Below are 19,571 nucleotides of genomic sequence, written 5' to 3' on the forward strand. Positions count from 1 at the left end.
TGAGTGACTTGGACGCATAGGCAATTGGTTTGCCATCTTGGAGCATGACAGCCCCAAGGCCACTTTTGGATGCATCCACTTGGAGTCGCAGCTCTTTCTGCGGGTCGAAATATGAGAGTACTGGACCTGGGTGCTGTGTAATGAGATTCTTCATCTCTTGGAACGCCTTGTCGTGGACTGCATCCCACACAAACTCACTGTCCTGTTTCAGAAGCTGTCTGAGGGGTGAGTTTATCTGTGAGAGGTGTGGAGCGAATCTGGCGAGGTAGTTGATCATGCCGAGGACTGTCTCCAGCTCTGCTTTGTTCTGTGGGGGTTGCATGTCCTTGACCGCCTTCACCTTGTGTGGGTCTGGTTTGATGCCTTCGTGTGAGAGCGTGTGGCCGAAGTAGCGTACCTCGGACACGCATATGTGACACTTGTCGGGGTTGAGCCTCACCCCTCGCTCCCTTGTGCGCTTCAGCATCGCTCTGAGACGCTGGTCATGTTCCTCTTTAGTCTTGCCGAACACTAGTATGTCGTCCACTATGGCCGTCACACCGTCTAATCCTTCATATGTTTCATCCACGCGTCTCTGGAACTCGTCTTGAGCGGACACGATTCCGAATGGCAGTCTGAGGAAACGATACCTGCCAAACACTGTGTTAAATGTCGTCAACATTGAGGATTCAGTGCTCAGTTTGATGGCCCAATAGCCTGACCGCGCGTCTAACACGCTAAAGTACTCAGCTCCAGCGAGCTTTGTGGTGGCGTCCTCCAGCGTGGGGAGAGGGTAGTGAGGTCGTTGTATCACTTTGTTAAGAGCTCTGGGGTCTAAACACACCCTACGTTTGCCTGTCTTTGGCTTCTCAACAATGACGAGTGCGTTCACCCATTCTGTGGGTTCTGTTACCTTACAGATTATGCCGCCTTTCTCCATGCTGTCAAGCTCGTCCCTCAGTTTGCTGCGTAGGGCGATGGGGATTCTGCGTGGCGGGCAGACGACTGGCGTTGCATCTGGTGGGACGCGGAAGGTGCACTCGCCTGGGAACTCTCCTATTCCCTGGAAAACATCTGCATACTCATCCATTATGCTCTGTGATGTGACATTGTTTTCCTCGCTCACAGCCATCACTATTTTTACCAAGTTTAGGTCACGGCATGTTTTCATTGCCATGACTGGTGGGGCGTTTGGGTCAATGACGTAAAAGTCCAGCATCATTGCATTGTCTCTGTACTTACATTTGAGTTTGCATGTGCCTTTCACGCTCAGCGCGCCTCCTCAATATTCAGTGAGTCTGTGTATTGCTGGTTTCAGTGTCACATTTTTGAACAGCGCCTGGAACAGGTTGGTGGGAATAGTATTGGCCTGTGCCCCAGTGTCTAGTTTAAACTTTAGCTTCTGTGGAGGTGTGCCAATTCCAACCTCTACGTAAGCCTGCTCGTTGCTTTTTCCGTTGTTCTCTATTGAGATGCAGTCTATGTACAGCTCTGTCTGTTCTCCCACAGCGGTGCTCTCCACTGTAATGTTGTCGAAGTACAGTTCGTCCTGCTCTCTGTCAGTGGTGTACTCTTCTGGGTTCTCTCCGACGGCATGTACTGTGCCGCGGTAGTACTTTGTCTGTCCCTGGGAGCTAGACTTGCATAGTTTAGCAAAATGATTGAGCTTCTTGCATTTAATGCATTGTTTACCCTTAGCTGGGCAAGTGGCTTTAGCGCCGTGTAGCCCTCCACAATAGCTACACGCCCTAGCGGCGGTGCTAACGTTACCTTCCCTTTGTCTGAAGTTAGCGTTAGCTGCTTTGGGTGCGTTCGGTTTGTAAGTCTTTCTGCCTATTGCGTGCACCGTTTCATGTGTGCTGCCCTGGCCCATAAACTTTAGCTGTTGCTTTGCTAGCTCGTGTGAGCGGGCTACATCTATGGCTTTTTCTAGCGTTAGCTCAGCTCCCTGGCTAAGTAGCTTTTCTCTCACTCTGGGTGAGTTGGTGGCAAACACGATGCGGTCCCTGACCATCTCGTCGGCATTTGGGTAGGCACAGTCTTTGACTAGGAGCTTTAGCTCAGTTACAAATTGTTCGAAGGATTCACTCTCTCCCTGCATCTTTTCATGAAATTTATATCTGGCATAAATCGGGTTTGCTTTGGGGGTGATGTACTCAGTGTACTTATCGTAGTACGTTTCTAGCTTCTTGGCTTGTTCTCCGCTGAGTGTCCAAGTGTTGTGCACATCGCGCCCTTTTTCCCCTATCCAGAGCAGGAGGTAGCTGCATTTCTCCTCTTCGTTCTTCCCGCGCAGGGGGCCCTTGAACATTAGCTCCGTTGTTTGTCGAAATCGTCTCCATGCTTCAGGTAAGTTCGCCGATTCCCAGTCCATCCGTGGAGCTGGAACGCCGTACGAATCCATATTGGGTATTTAAACTCCGCTACTCTGACACCATGTAATGATCTGTGCCCTCTGGCTATGTTAACTTATAACATTAATAAAGCAAGGACGACTTCTCTCGTTTTGGGTGTTTATTCACCGACCGGATTCCCACTGACGTTGTTACGTACATCACGTGACTTTGTTGTGGCGCTACGGAAAGCCGTAAGGGACATTAGCAAATCAAATATTACTAGCAAATATTACAGTCCCCTCACGTCTCTGGGCGCACGCGCTTCCGGTGGCCTCACGGTCTCACCATCCCACTTCTGACATCAATGTAGCGAATTCAGGGGGCAGCCGCAAACGGGACGCGAACCCGGATTTCCCGCACCATCGGCGACAACGTTAACCAGTCGGCTAAAGGGTCCGACCCGTCAGGGCTAGCGAGTGTATTCATCCGTAGTCGTAACACTGGCAACCTGTATCTGCGAATGATTTCGGTCTTAGTTAAATCAAAAAGTTATATTCTCCTGCGAAATACCCACTCATGAGTGTAATATTTAAAGGGGTTGTCTCCTAATGGTCACTCTACAGTGTCTCGAATGAAGCAATGTCCACACATAAAATAACGTTTGGTGTTCCGTGTTTATTGTGGTCTGCCATACATACACAAGCCTTTCCTTCCGGTGCATTTCCTGCATCTCCCGAATAGGTCAGTGACATCATCACCTAGCGTCGTGCTGGACTAGACCATTACTGGATCATACCATTATATCCTGACCTATGGATATTACAATGAGCCCGCCTGGAGTCACTGCTGTCATGATCACTGGAAAGTCTGGGTGTCAGTTACCACCAACTGTCTGAAGACGCCAATAATGTTCACTCTAACTGCGTGTGGCTATTAGCGCTGGTGTTTTGCTAGGAGGCTCATTTGCATAGAAAGGGAACAATTTTGCGCCAAATGTATGCATATCACCTAATTTAAATACGTGCAAAAAGCACCGAAGCACCGAGACGCGATTTGCTTGGCAGCACAGTTTGGGCTGCATCTCACCCTTTGCGGCTGCTTTGAGAGTTGCACGGTTTCGTTTTGTCTGATTTTGCGCAGGTGTAGCCGCCACAAAAGCGGCCCAATCCTTCTGTGACTTCACCCGTGAGCGTTTTGTCAGAGTGATTGTTATTTGGGCTGCTTTAACTGTGCGCTCTCCCTCATGCTTCCTGCCGCTCAGCTGACCAATCGTGTAACTTCAGTGACGTTGTTGGTCACCTGATCCGGCGGCCCAGTCATGTCAAACTGATCACTCAGTCAGTCACTCAAACTATGATCACTCACTCAGTCAGTCGGTTGGTCAGTCATTCAGGGAGGTTTGTAGGGTTGGCCCGCCGGCCGGTCCAGCCAAAAAGGAAAAAAAGAGGAGTTTATTTTAGCCCAAATAAGCAAATGTTTTATTGCTCAAAAGTTAATTTTCGGTCATAATAATAACAATAATCCTGATGTTTTATGCATGATAGCTGCGTTAGTGCTTAATGGCGCCCCACCTCTGACAGGAGTTAATTAGAAATATATTCAGGAAGTTAAACATTTTATTGACTTTTCACCTTTCAATTAAGGTTTTTTTGTGTGCAAATATAACCTAATTATGTTTGAACAAAAGAAAGAACAACCTGCAGTGGTCTTTGCAGCACTATTATAACAAAAACAAAGTTATCTTCCTTATCGGTTTGGCTGCAGTTATGGTATTAATAATCAGGGTTGGCAGGATTACTTTATAAATGTAATCTGTTACAATTACAAATTACCTGTTGAAAAATGTATTCAGTAACTTACTCTGAGTATCACCAGATAAAGTAATGTAATCGGTTACTTTCAGTTACATTTGGATTACCTCAATGCCAAATAAGAAAAGAAACAAAAGAAAAGATGTCAGTAACATGACTTACTCAAGTGCATTTTGTAAGACAACAAAACAATATATGAAGGACAATGGGGACACCAAACTTCTACGCATGAAAACATGTAGCAAAACGGCAAACAGACAATGCTGTTTTAGTTAATACATAGATTAAAAGCACCCACCCCCACCCTCTCTTTTAGGCCTGCTACTTGAATTAAGAGTATCCACAGTGTTTTTTAGTCAACAAATCAGGTGTCCAGATACTGAACTGTCACAGACAACATCATAAAGTAAATGCAGGCAGTAGGCCTGTGAATTTCAAAATAAAGTATAGGCCTATACGTGTCCCACATTGTTCCACACAAACACTGTTTGTCCCACACTTGGCTTGTTGTCATCTGGTCACCCTACATGTAAGCCAGAGTAAAAGAAGGGGGCCAACGAGACACATTTGGGCAGCCCGTCAGTAGGGTTGCCTCTTTTAGCTCAGAAAAATAAGGGACACTAAACTCAATCCCATCTCTGCTCCCACCACTGCCTCCCCAGGCCCCATGACCCCCACCTCAATGGAAAAGGTTGCTTTTATTTTTCATAAATAGTCATTTCCCTGACTCTATGGATGCACACAAAATGTGGTGTTAGTTCAGCATGTGGCAGGCTTGGAAGGTTCACGTAAAGGGAAATATACAGTAGGCTAGACACCTGCCTACAGTAAGTAGACCAGTCAAGTCAAGTCAGTTTTATTTGTGTGGTCCAATATCACAAATTACTGAGAAATAGGTCTCTAGAAAACAGACATGTAGCTACATAATGTCTCAGTTAAATGCCTTATTAGGTGGCACAGTGGCCCAGTGGTTAGCACTGTCGCCTCACAGCAAGAAGGTCCTGGGTTCGAACCCGGGGTTGTCCAACCTTGGGGGGGGGGGGGGGTCGTCATCCTCTGTGTGGAGTTTGCATGTTTTCCCCGTGTCTGCAGTGGCCGGTGGGTTTTCTCCGGGTGCTCCGGTTTCCCCCACCATCAAAAGAAACACGCATGCTAGGGTTTATACTCCTGTCTGCGCCCCTGACAAGGCAATGGGAAAAAGAAGTGGGCGCAGCGTGAAGGCAGCAGCCCACTGCTCCTAGCTACACGGCTCACAGCTAGGGTGGGCTAATTTGCAGCAACTGAATTTCCTCAAGGGGATTAATAAAGGAAACCTAATTAAAAGCAACGCACAAAATAAATTCAGTGAACATAACAATGTACCATTTTGCAAATGTATAATGAACTCTTATTTCTTAGCAAAATTCAATTATTTGATTTAATAATAAATGTACAATTGTAGGACATAGGCCATGTGCCCCTGGTAACCCGGGGAAACTGCTCTGGCAAACTACCGCAATGTTCAGGTGACGGAGAAGGAAGGAAGAAATACGGAGGCACTGCCTGCATATTTTACTTTCTCCTGTTGTGAGAATACGGAACATTCATTCATTCATTCATTCATTATCCAAACCACTTATACTGCTCTCAGGGTCGCGGGGCTGCTGGAGCCTAGCGCAGCAGAACATTTCCTTCTAAAATACAGGATGACTCCATATTTTAAGGGACGGGAGGCAAAATTAACGAGCACGAAACCGTCCAGACCCACGGCGCACCTGCCAAGTGTGAAGTCCTTCAGATGAATGGTTGCCGACCGACAGACAGACAGACAGACAGACAGACAGACAGACAGACAGACAGACAGAGACTCCTTCAGCTTTAGTTAGATTACTATTATTACAAGGAATAGGCCTGTGATGGCCTGGCGGCCTGTCCAGGGTGTCTCCCCGCCTGCCGCCCAGTGACTGGTGGGATAGGCTCCAGCATCCCTGCAACCCTGACAGCAGGATAAGCAGTATGGATAATGGATGGATGGATGGATGGATAGTTAATATAGCAAAGACTAACGAGCGTGCGTTTAGAGAGCGTTTTCAGGAGCATTTCTGACATTCCTCACGCGCATAGCTTCCATTTTATTAAATGTATAATTTTTTTTTTACGCTTCAAGTTTATTTTTTGTTGCATAAAGTGAAGCATAGTCTGCAGAGATGGCTGTTTAAACCACACAAATATGCTGCTGTATATGTGTTTTGAACTTATTAACCGTATCTGATGAAGACTCCCAGTCTGTCTGTTTCCTTACGGGCAGATTCCCCTCACTCACTACGGTGGGCAGGGAAGTCAAGTCAAGCAAATGAAAAATGAAATGAAAAACAAGAAAGCCGCATTATTATACGTTGCATTCTTACAACGAATTTCTTCTCTGCATTTAACCCTTATTGTATAGGAGCAGCGGGCAGCTGCAGCGCCCGGGGACCAGCTCCAGTTCTTCTTTCCATTGCCTTGCTCAGGGGCACAGGCAGGAGTCGTAACCCTAACATGCATGTCTTTTTGATGGTGGGAGGAAACCGGAGCGCCCGGAGGAAACCCACGCACACACGGGGAGAACATGCAAACCCCACACAGGAAGGAGCTGGGACAGCCTGGGGTTCGAACCCAGAACCTTCTTGCTGTGAAGGGGTCCATGAGTGAGTGACCACAATTTGCGGCGCAAAGCCCACGTCGGCAAATGTGCAGTGCCGTGGGGGAAAAGCATTTATTTCACAGTTATTTTTAAAATGTAGCCCTGAAAAATAATCCCCGTTTTTTAAGAACTGTATCGGTAATCTGATTACGTCTTTCTTCTTCTTCTGTAACTATATTGGCATAGTTACTTTTTTTTTTTTTGTATTCTGATTACTCAACACCGGTTACTGTATGCTGATACTCCCCTAGCCCGTTAATGTTGCATGGCGGGGGGGTGTTTATCGCTTTATGCTGAGCATTGTTTGTAAGGTAAGCAATAGGAGTATGAGTTTACTCCGCTGTGCAGGGGTATAAAGCTTTCTGCTGAGCACACCACTCTATAATCAGCTTACAGGTCTCAAAACCACACACACACACACACACACACACACACACACACACACACACACACACACACGAACACACACACACACACACACCAAAATAGGCCAGTCTGCAGAGTATGACCACTGACTACTTGTGAGTCCTGCTTTAATATCTGAACCCCCCCCCCCCCCGTCCTCCTTCAACACACACCCACACACACACACACACTTGTATCTTCCTCCTCTCAGATCCATACTGCATTTATGTCAGTGTGATCCCAACATACACACACATTCGTCTCTCTCTCCCCCCCGTGGGACAGCTTTGGGGGAGCTGTGCTCAGCCATCGACCTGCCAAAGGCCTCATTTCCTTCCATCGCTGTCCTTGCCAACCCCCCGCCATCCTTCTAAGCCATTTGCAGTGACCTGGTTTTTGGCACGCGTTGTAAGTAATCATTAGGGGAAATGTGGAACTGAGCGAGGGAACATGCTGGATGGACAGACAGACAGACAGACAGATGTACATTGTATGTATACTGGTACACTCTGTCACGTCCATCTACCTCAGGCATGTATAGGTCAATCCTTGTGTATACATCTGCAGGTTGTTGTGTTGTAGTGTTGTTAGTCTATGTTAAGTACACTGGGAGAGTTGTGTTGTAGTGTTGTTAGTCTATGTTAAGTACACTGGGAGAGCCACGAAACCGGAGTCCAACTCCATGTATGTGCACACTTACCAATGCATGTAATCATGTATGTACTGACCAATAACCATGATTCTGATAGATCTCTCCATCTATCAATCGATAGATAGAGGGGTGCTGTGACCCCTCTGAGCTATTCGGGACAAGCACCATTTTAGGGGCTCTACACTTGCTGTGAGTTGGCTTAATGAGGGCAGAACACGGTGTGTAATCTAACAGCAGCGTGGTGGGGAAACAAGGCTGTTATGTAAAACTACTGTGACCATCAATAACTTGCGGGGAATTAGTAGCAGTCACCAGCTGACACCGCACAGCAAGTTTGGGGCTGCAATGTAAATTCATGTGCTTCAACCGCCACTTTGGCAAGAATGGTAATCTAGTTTTACCTTGCACTTCTTTTATAGTTTCAAAAATAAATAAATCAATTTTGCTAATTAGATTATGAAAACAGCTGGTGGACCAACCAGCCATCTCTTTTGCAGTGGCACACGCCATCAGATATAACGCGCGTTGCACTGGTGGGATTTTTACATCACCACGACACCTCCTCTGCAGGCTCGGCCCGCATGTGCCGGACAGCGCTTCACAGCTTTGGACCATATCAAACTACATCACGTCTACATTTCAAATATTTATTATAATATATTCACGCCCCATCTGGGCAGGGAACAAATGTTGAAGCAACCTCGCGAACGTATTGAAAACCTCTCTCTAGACTGCTCTGCTAAGTCGTACTTGCTGATACTTGCACAATTGCTTCGGAAATCACGAGCTTAGCTGAATTAGCACAATGATCCCACGGTGGCACAGAAGAACAATCTCCTTACCCATATTGGGACAGACGAACGCAATCCGAGTCCTCTAAATCTAAACTATTTTAATGAGATATCCCCCCTTAAGCCTATTTGCCTAAACAATGTGATGATATTATTCACCTAAAGTAAATATTATCAAGCCTACAACTGACTTGCTGTGTTTTACTAGACGCACAGAGAAAACTGGGGGGATTTTTTTTCATGAGATTTTTCCAACTCACTCATTGGCTAAATGCTGTTGCAAGAGATTGCAGAATAAACCACCACAGAGTAATAGGCTTATTAGCTCATTAGCAACAAAGGAGCTCACTCAACAAAGGAACAGTGTTAAATTATGGTTATGATTAAAAACACATTTGAAAAGGACTCTTACAAATAAACTAGCCAACTTTTTTAAAAAAAATTATTTATTTATTTTTTTTGGTGGGGCAGGCGGGGGGGGGGTCACCAGTGAGGCCATTTTGGGAAAAATGCAAATGAGTTTAAACAAATGCAGCCATCTTTTTCCCCCCTAATTAGAATCTCCTGCATGGATGTCTAATTAGCTCTTTGCACATTTTACAGACGCTTGCTTTTCACAGTTTAGTGGACCTCATTTGTCAAATCACATCTGTTGTAGAGTACAGGAATCATGTTTTTTGTTTTATATATATATATATATATATATATATATATATATATATATATATATAAATAACTTTGTTAAAAGAAACACTCAAAGTGCTTAACAAATAAGGAGCAAAATGATCCAGCTGGATTATATATATATATATATATATATATATATATATATATATATATATATATATATATGTATATATATATATATATATATATATATATATATATATATATATATATATATGTGTGTGTGTGTGTATTTGTTTATTTTTGGATTTCCCCCCCTTTTTCTCCCCAGTTGCATTTGGCCAATTACCCCACTCTTCCGAGCCGTCCCAGTCGCTGCTCCATCATCGCATCCCCCATCATCCAGGAAGGGCTGCAGACCACCACATGCCTCCTCCGATACATGTGGAGTCGCCAGCCGCTTCTTTTCACCTGACAGTGAAGAGTTTCACCAGGGGGACGTAGCATGTGGGACGATCACTCTACTCTCCCCCTCCCGAACAGGCGCCCCGATCAACCAGAGGAGGCGCTAGTGCAGCGGCCAGGACCCATACCCACATCCGGCTTCCCACCCGCAGTCACGGTCAGTTGTGTCTGTAGGGACACCCAACCAAGCCGGAGGTAACACGGGGATTCGAACCGGCGATCCCCGTGTTGGTAGGCAACGGGACAGACCGCTACGCTACCCGGACGCCAGCAATCACGTTTAAATGGGCAGCTTGTTTACAAGCATCATGGCGGCTGTCTTGTGTTGTAGTAAAGCAGCGTGTTGTACTACAACAGCCCTACATGGAAAACTGTTTACAGCTCAACGAAAACACAACATTTCACAAAGTATTCAGCAGCACATACCTGGTGGTTCAGTACCGTCTGCGAAATTGACCTCCAGATACTTGTGTCGGGAAAACAAACAAAACTCAGATGAAAACCCGTACCCGTACCCGTACCCACACACTCACACAGACACACACTCTGGCCTCGTACCGTCTGAGCTGGCCGGTGTATCGTCAACCTAAACAGAACCGCATCGCTCAAAGCTCTGACTCGCTGGATACTAAAAGCCTGGCGGACTGGTCCAGCCCCCCACCCTCATTAACACCCACCTGCTGCTTACTCTCGACGCACGCCCACACTTTCACACTTTGCACGAGCTCACACACGCGCACGCACATTCGCATATCAACAAGCACGTGCATATGAGAACACCCATGCACAAACAGGCCCACTGCAATTAATCGTACAAGGAGATTACTTTACTGATTATGGTAATCATACTCAACGTGTGATTATAATCCAGTTAGCAGGCAATACATGGTCCACTCAAGTGAATGAAACTGTGTGTGTGTGTGTGTGTGTGTGTGAGAGTGCGTGCGTGCGCGCGCGCGCGTGTGTGTGTGTGTGTGTGTGTGTGTGTGTGTGTTTCCAATGGCTGATGACTGACATTAACATTCTAGCACTTCCTACTCAGTCGGAATTGGACCTGTCCACTATGATAAAGCTCACCGACTGTTGCAGCGCCTTGGACTGAACACAAAACTGCTGGGTCTCTGGGAAAAGACTGCACACTTCTCTCAAGAGGTTTGCGTTGGAACGGCGAGAGAGACGACTGATGGAAATGATTGCAGCTCACAGAAACGTTAAAAGGAAACAAGTGCATGCAAATCGAAATGAATGCAGATCTCTCTCCGTCCTATTTGACTTCAGAGATGTGTCAGCTTCTTGGTGGAATACAAACAGGAAACCACAGCAAAATACATTTTATCAAGCCATCTTGTAGTCACCAGTGGCCACATGGGGATTCATTTTGAAGGATATTGAATTTAGGACTTGGAATAGATATGAAATAACACGTAAATTTCCCATCTAACTAGCTGTATATCAAGGAAAACAACCTATTGGCACTGGACAATTAAAAAAATAATAATAATTTCAGCAGATATATGGCATACAACCCACATGATAATATCATGTTAGCAACATCCTTTAAGCCTAGTGTCTCTCTGCTGCTGGTTTACAAGGAGTCCTCTATGGACACAGTGCCATGGTAGGATCCATCACTACCGGCGGAGGAAGCCCCAGACACTCCAGCTGAGCCTGATACTCCTGCATCTCCTCCAGCTCCACCTCTCTCCTCTTGCTAATCAGGTAAACGTCTGTTGACACCCTCCTGCTGGACGCCACGTCCCAGCGCATCACCATGCAGTCTGGGCAGGACGTACGGAGGAAGACCCCGGTGAGGTTGAAGCGGCCCCCGGTATTGAAAGTAAAGTTGCTTCCTTCTACCGAGATGTTGTAGGGCAGATACTGGCAGCGGTCGCCAAAGCGGTTGATTTGTGTGTAGGAGTAAGAGGAGGCGTTGGCGGCCGTGGCGAGATTGGCTTTCGAGTAGTCGATGGTGATGCTGTCTCTGAGTTTTAGGGCCTCCAGGGACGGCGGGTGGTTCAGGCTACCGGCCACCACCGCCCACCTGCCTTCCAAACGACGAAGATGTAGTTCGTCCGCCAGCCTGACCAGGCGGTCACACAATGAAGGGGCCGCCCGGCTTACGGACGTGAAGAAGATGAAGAAGAGGGCAACCGTGGCCCAGGCAGCAAGCATGTCTCCGTATACTGAAGGCATCGCACTGTCGGTTTTCTCCGATACAGGTCAGTTTTGCAGCTACTTCAACTTGACCTGCTCTATCTGGTCTCCCTTGCAGTGTCGAAGACTGAAGGCTGGTGAGGTACTGCACCCAGTTTTATAACCTCACTGAGCACATCAGAAAAGTCTGCAATTTCCCAATACTGCCAGCACAACTCAACGGAGCGCCTCGTCCCACTGTGGACTCCGGGATTGTGAAATGAGGGAAGATTTTGAACACTGTCGGCCTCGTTTATCTGCTGGGACATCCATTTTTGGCTCTTCCTCGACTCGGTTGTGCTTTCTTTTGTTTGTGTGCGGGCCCATGTGATCATGCGGTCGATCATTTTAATTTTGTGACTTGGCTGGAAAAGAAAAAAAAAACAAAGTATAACCAGTTGCACGGCATCCAAGCGTCCGCTGCAAGACTGACCGAGACAAAACATTTCTGCACAGGGTCCCCATCACGTTGAATTGGACGGGCTTCTCACTGATCGCTTCATCGACTCGGATGAAACTCAAAACTTCTAAATGTTGCTTTAAAAAACAGATTAAATGTCTAAAAATACGGCATTTGAATAGCAAATTCATTGCTGGTACAAGGAAATAAATACAAACTTGCTGATTTCTAACAAGATAAAATATGAGGACTCATTCCTCACCTTGTGCCCTGCATCACATCAGAGACCCGGCTGCTGGAAGGCCACAGCACACCAGTGCGGGCTGGTTTTGCAGAGGGCTGCTTAATGCAGCAGAAGTCATATCGGACAGAGCTGGCGCTCTACAGGCGGCCTTTGGCCTGCCGCTCTCCTGCTGCAGTGAGTGGTGTGTGCTGGCCTCAATGTCGGGATAAAAACAAGAAATGCAAAAACAAAACAAATCCTATTAAGACATGCTGTAGTCACTAATTGCCAATGGGTGATTTCAGAGGTTTTGGGTGAGGTCGGGTGGGGTTGCCGGGAGGTCGTCGTTGCATTCCCATGATTAAATTTACAATTTCTGGTAAATATGAAAGAGGAGACATTTTGGATTATGAACAAAGCCCTTCCTGGTCTTGGCATATTGACAATAATGATGAATTACATTTTATATAGCGCTTTCTCTAGACACCCAAAGTGCTTCACAGTCAAGGGGGGGAAACTCACTTGAACCACCGCCAATGTGTGGCACCCACCTGGGTGATGCACGGCAGCTATTTTGCACCAGACCGCTCACCACACATCCGCTTGAGGCGGGGAGGGAGGAATCATTGAGCCAATTACACGGGGGGGGGGGTGATTAGGTGGCCAGATGGAGACAGCCAGGTTGGGAATTTTGCCAGGACACCGGGGATCCTCCTACTCTGCGATGAGTGCCATGGGACCTTTAATGAGCACAGCGAGTCGGGACCTCGGTTTAACGTCTCATGTCTCACACTAGGACTTGAAAGGGGTTCGGTGTGAAGTATTTACCTGAATGCTGACTGACATCTGGTCATTCGGGAAATCTTCAGTGGGCGGGACATCAAGCAACAACAGACACACTCACCTGGTGGGTTGCTGTGGTGTATCTGCACAGGCCTGCAGAGCGTGTGGAGCCGTGAAAGCAGAGGTTAAAGCTCCACGTTGGACTTTCTACTGTTTCGCCACACTCTTAATACCGATGGGAACAGAGTCCTTATTATGCGATTGTGAAATTGGTGGTGTTGAATGCCGTCTACTCCACTTGGATTCTTGTTTTTTTTTTACTTGACAGTTACCTCCTTTACCACTTGCCACTTCAGCATATTTCTCTGTTGGTTCTTTCCAATAGTTTAAGTTGGACCATTTTAAAATGTGTTTTATACTCCTAAGAGCTACAGTAAATATGCCGGAGATAGAAGAACAAACATGCATCTCCATTCACAGCAGGAACCCTGATTCTGTTTCTACACCTCCACCAGTCTGCTATCAGTTCTTCTGTGCAGCAAATGCTATGAGGTTGTGGAAAGACTGTGGAGGCTTACAATGTACACCTCAGCATACATTGCTCTTAAATACGGATAGAAAAGAGAAATATTAATGAGCAGCTGGTGAATAAAGGACTGTGTCATCCATCCATTATCCGAACCGCTTATCCTGCTCTCAGGGTCGCTGGAGCCTAACCCAGCAGTCATTGGGCGGCGGGGGGGGGGGGGGGACGACACCCTGGACAGGCCACGAGGCCATCACACACACACACGCACACACACACACACACACACACACACACACACGGGGACAATTTAGTATGGCCGATTCACCTGACCTACTGGTCTTTGGACTGTGGGAGGAAACCGGAGCACCCGGAGGAAACCCACGCAGACACGGGGAGAACATGCAAACTCCACACAGAGGACGACCCGGGACGACCCCCAAGGTTGGACGACCCCAGAGCTCGAACCCAGGACCTTCTTGCTGTGAGTCGACTGCTCTAACCATTGCGCCACCGTGCCACCCACTGTGCATTATTTCTTGTAATTCTTCATGAACCTTAATGAGTAAAACAGTAAAAGACACCCAGATGTCTGGCCAAAATAAACTGAAAAAAATACATTTCTGACCCCCTCTTCATTTAGTAATGACCTCTAAAAAAAAAAGCCACATTTTCCGGTGCCCACTCTTGATGTGATATCCTTGTTATAACTACGATAGCCAATGAGTAGAGGAGAAAGGACCTCTATTGGAAATCAATGTAAATGTACAGAAATGAATAGAAAATGTGCACCATGCCAAAACGTGCATGTGGTGTGCAAAAGTAGCGTCTCCATATGGAGTATTTCTGTGTCAGCACAGACCCACCCACAAAACCTAATCTACCATCACAACAGGGTTTCACAAACGTCAATTTAATCATTAAACCACACTGGTCTTTCCCAAACTGACAAATTCAAAGCAAAAATCACTTTTTACACAACAACTCAACCACTTTCAATTCAACAAACTTGCACAGCCGCTCCTAAAACCTACATTTAAAATAGAAAACATACGCTTATAATTTCCCTTTGGAACGGGTGGCACAACAGCCTGTGACTATCATTCAACGCTGTACCCGATGTTATTCATATGGAAGATCATTTCACACATTTAGTCCATGGAGTGATAACATGAGTACGGTGATTAAGGAGTAAATAAAATCGAGTGCCGGTATTTGGATTAAAAACAACAACAACAAAAGACTGTAACAAAAGATCAAGATCAATAAAATAATCCGACACGAGTCTGGAAGAGAGCTTCCACCAGAGTCTCCTTTCACAGCGTTGCCACATCTTAAGTGTCTTATTCAAGTCGACTCCCAGAAAGACCCTCTCTTATCTACATCTTTAGGTGGTGCTGAATTATAGATAGGACGGCTGCAGATCAGACATCTTTGGTCCCTGCTTTTTCTGTGCTGCAAGTGTATTGCCGGATGCTTTACACTTCATGGCTCTGGACAGCTGGTCAGCAAAGCCAAATAATAAAAACAACAACAACAATAAACAAACATGTAAGAGCCACGTGTGCTGGAGGGACTGTAAAGCTGTACTCCTGGTAACGGAGCTTAGCTAGGCACTTAAACACTGACACCTCCCGCCTCCTTCACAGTGATGGATGACACCCCCCCCCGCAACATGGCCGCCGTGACGGGCACAGAGGGGGAGGAGGGAGCCTTTGTGGACATGTTGATGTGAAAAAGGGTGCGACAGCAGAAAAGAAAAGAAAAAGGGAGAAGGAAGGAGAGGGTTAAAACAAGAACAGTGTTGTAGATGCGCAGCACAACTGTTGTGCGACTGCGTTGTGAACAGAAAGGCGCGAGAGCATGATCTTAAGTGTGTGACTGGACATTGGCCTGGTACGGATTGTACAATTTCAATTGGGAAGCGAACGTTACATATTATTTACAACTCATCCTGACTGGACGCTTAACACAGACACTGTGAAACAGGCAGTCCCCGGGTTATGAACGAGTTGCGTTTCTGAGCCTGTTCTTATGTCGAACTTGTACGTAAGTCGGAACAGTTACGTACAGTTCACATCTACCGTCAATTAGTCAAACGTTTGTCTTAGTATATAGTATATATTCTACCTAGGACATCATAAATATAATACTGCAGTAATCATAATACATGTAACTACAGTACAGTATTTATAACTGTTATAATTGAGAGAATGTGTGTATAGGTATGGAAAAAACATTAAAGAAACATTTCTTACATTTCAAACTCCCCACCTGCCACTGTCCCGGGTGCGGGTCGTGACCGGCGGAGGCCGGCCGTCTGAGGTCAGAAACGAGAGCCGGCTCGGGGCTCGCCTCCCCGCCTCCCCGGGTAAGTGACAAAACGATAAGAGCGTTTCACCTCTCTCTGAACGCTTGATTATTTCCACTTTTCGTTTCAATCGTGGTCGTTTTCCTTTTCTTCGACGCATCACCATCACTTGCATCAGATTTATGCTTTGTAGCCGTGGTTACGACGGTAAACACACTAACATTTTAAGTCAAAAGACAACGCACACAATGTTTACGCAATCCGACTTAAAATGTCGATGACGGCATGGTGTTGTTCTCCCTCAGGCCGACAGACTGCCCAAAACGCGCAGTGTTCTGAGCGTCGCGCAAAGTAGTCCGTCCGTTCGTTAGCGCGAACCATCGTGTGTAACTCGATTTTTTTAAATGGGCTTTACGGAGGCCGGTTCGTAACTACGGCCATCCGTAAATCAGGCGTTCTTAACCCGGGGACTACCTGTACTAGATGCTTTTGCACCGGTTCAGCAGAAGTACAGTTAGCTCGTCTGAATCATGTTTTCAGCTAACCGACACCCCAGAAAAGCAAGCTGACACAACGCTTCAAAACTTTTACTGAAAGATGGATTGGTTTGAGCGTGTTAAAGGTGATAGGGCACGTCTTATTTGAACTCCTGTCAACGGTGTTTCTGTGAAATCCTACCTCGAATGAACACCAAGTCTGAATTCTCCGTCCGACAAATTCACACATCAAAAATAAATACGACTTCACGTTTTGTCAATCAAGTTCACACACCAATGCCGAGAATGCCGTTGGTCATAGCTGTTTTTAGAACAATTTCAATTTTCTGTGTTTTTCCACATCCGCCAATAAGTTCTCAAGAGATTTTTGAGAGTTGTTTGACCATGATGACAAATAAAAAACAACAAACAAAATAAAAATCTGGACTTGTTGCACAAAAGCCTTAAAGTTTGTCAGTTTGTGATTGAGCAAGTTAAAAGCCAGTTTCATGAGGTGCTCCGAGGCATCTAGGAAAAAAAAGGAGGAAGGAGGAAAGAAACAGAGGAGAGTGACAGAAGTGGTAGTCACATTACAGAGCAGCACTGGCAGGTTTTGCGTTTGGGAGTGACAGGCTCCTCCCCTGGGCCGCCTCTATTCGGCACGTGTCTCTCTGTGTTGGTTGGGCTGTTGCCTTCCTTGGTTTCTGCTTGGGTCTGAGGGGCTTTGGCCTCACACAGTAGGGGCTGCTCCTCCCCTGGGCCAGATTCTGTCCTCTGGTTTTCCTGGGGGTCAGCAAGGGAGATCTCCTGGAACTGCCCCGGTAGGGCAGCAGGTATCGGGGCTATTACGGCTTCCTCTGCCCCCGTTGCTTTTGCGTCCTCCTCCCCCTCTGTTGCTGCCTCCTCTGGTGCAGCTGCAGCCTGTTCACATGACTGGACACCCTCAGGTTCATTCTCTGCCTCTGCCCTCGAGCTGAGAGAGGGAGGCGGGCCCTCCGAATAGACCGGCACTGAAGCCACTGTAGCACCCTCTAGAGCATCAACTGAGGGCTGCAACTGCTCCGAGACGACCTCAGTTTTGTCTCCTTCAGCTTCTCCCTCTCCATCTCCATTCTCACTGGACGCTATATATGTCGGACTCTCGTTGGACTGTATGTCGCCTGTCATTTCTCCATCTCTTGTTGCTTCATCTTCCCGTGCTGTGGCTGAAATGGCTTCACTGCTCTGCAGGTCTTCCTTTGGCTCGGTGGAGGTTTCTGATCCTGCTTCTGATTTCACCACCTCCTCCTCCTTTGCCATCTCTCCTCCCTCCTCTGTGGGGGTGTCTGAGTTTGGCTGAGGGGCATCATCCAACTGCCTGACCTCGACACGCTCTACCTTGAGAGAATGATCTTCTGGCACATCTTCCCCTTCATCTGTGATGATCACTCGTTCTGCTCGCATCAGCAGCGGCTCTACCTCCTCCCTCTTCTCATCAATCACGACGCTTGGAACCTGATTAGGTTCTGCCTCCGAGAAGCCCAGGAATGTCATGGTAACGGCACCATCATGGGCTCCCGTTGGTCCGTCGATGGATGGCAGAATGTTCTCTTCCAGGGCATCATGATTAGCCTCTGCCTGCCCCTCTCTGTCTCCATTGGTCAGGACAGCTGCCGTTTCATCCAGCTCTGGGAAGAGGGTTTTCTTCACAGTATCTTCAATTGCATCCACTGTAACCACAAATGTATAATGAATTTAGATCGGGATTAAGGGACAAGAAATCCATGCTGTCTCATCGATTTCTTATTAATACATGCTGGTCATACTCCTGATGATGGCACTTACAATATATGTTGGCAGTCATCTGTTATTTCATTACAGTTGCTGGTCACTTGGCTAACAATATCTTTTTGTAGTAATACAACTACTGATGCAATAATGCTGTTCTTGTGTGTGTGTGTATATATATATATATATATATATATATATATATATTAATGATAGCACTAGCAAGCACGTAAATAATGTAAAACATAATAGGGTCATCATTAAATCATTAATGCAACGTGCTATACATAACATAAGATTTTATGACGCTACTATATTCAACAGCAGTCACAAAACAGACTTTAATCGTAATATAATAACCATTGGTGAGAGTAAATATCAATCTCAACACAATAGAATACACAATATAAAACAAATGACAGACAGAGGAAGAAGCATAGAAGCAAAATCAGCAAAGTGGAGCTAGATATGAGAGACTTGATATGTGCGGTGCGAGCCAGCAGGGTTTCATACAAAAAAGCCTTTGATTTTGTCGACCAGGATCCCCGATGACATGTGTAGAAACCCTCTGAAAACACAATTTATGCACATTATCTTAATTAGTATAACACATACATGCTAATCTCCATTAGACTGCTTTTATATACACTGCTCAAAAAAATAAAGGGAACACATAAGCAATGCAATGTAGCTCCAAGTCAATCACACTTTTGAGATATCAACCTGTCCAGTTAGGAAGCAACACTGATTTGTGAATCAATTTCACCTGTTGGTAAATTGTCTAATTTCCACCAGGTGGAAATTAGACAATTTGCAAGACAACCCCTATAAAAGGAATGGATTTGCAGGTGGTGGCCACAGACCATTTGCCTGTCCTCATCTTTTCTGGCCGATCTTTGGTTAGTTTTTCATTTTGCTAGTGCCCTCACCACTAGAGGCGGCATGAGGCGGTATCTGCAACCTACAGAAGTTGCTCAGGTAGTGCAGCTCATCCAGGATGGCACATCAATGCGTGCTGTGGCAAGAAGATTTGATGTGTCTCCCAGCACAGTGTCCAGAGCATGGAGGAGGTACCAGGAGACAGGCCAGTACACCAGGAGACGTGGAGGGGGCCGCAGGAGGACAACAACCCCGCAGCAGGACCGCTATCTGGTCCTTTGTGCA

At 46.3% G+C, this 19,571-nt stretch overlaps 1 protein-coding gene across 2 annotated transcripts in view; it reads right to left on the reverse strand.

Moving 5' to 3' along the window:
- Positions 1-14,759: 14,759 nt before the first annotated feature.
- Positions 14,760-19,571, reverse strand: part of palm3 (paralemmin 3) — a 44,060-nt gene continuing 39,248 nt past the window's right edge. For both annotated transcript variants that reach the window (XM_056280360.1, XM_056280361.1), the window contains one exon: positions 14,760-18,349. In XM_056280360.1, the coding sequence (XP_056136335.1) occupies positions 17,226-18,349 (1,124 nt within the window). In that variant the 3' untranslated portion in view covers positions 14,760-17,225. The remainder of the gene's footprint in view (positions 18,350-19,571) is intronic.

This window comes from Lampris incognitus, chromosome 5, assembly GCF_029633865.1.
Source record: "Lampris incognitus isolate fLamInc1 chromosome 5, fLamInc1.hap2, whole genome shotgun sequence".
In the NCBI taxonomy this organism is placed as follows: domain Eukaryota; kingdom Metazoa; phylum Chordata; class Actinopteri; order Lampriformes; family Lampridae; genus Lampris; species Lampris incognitus.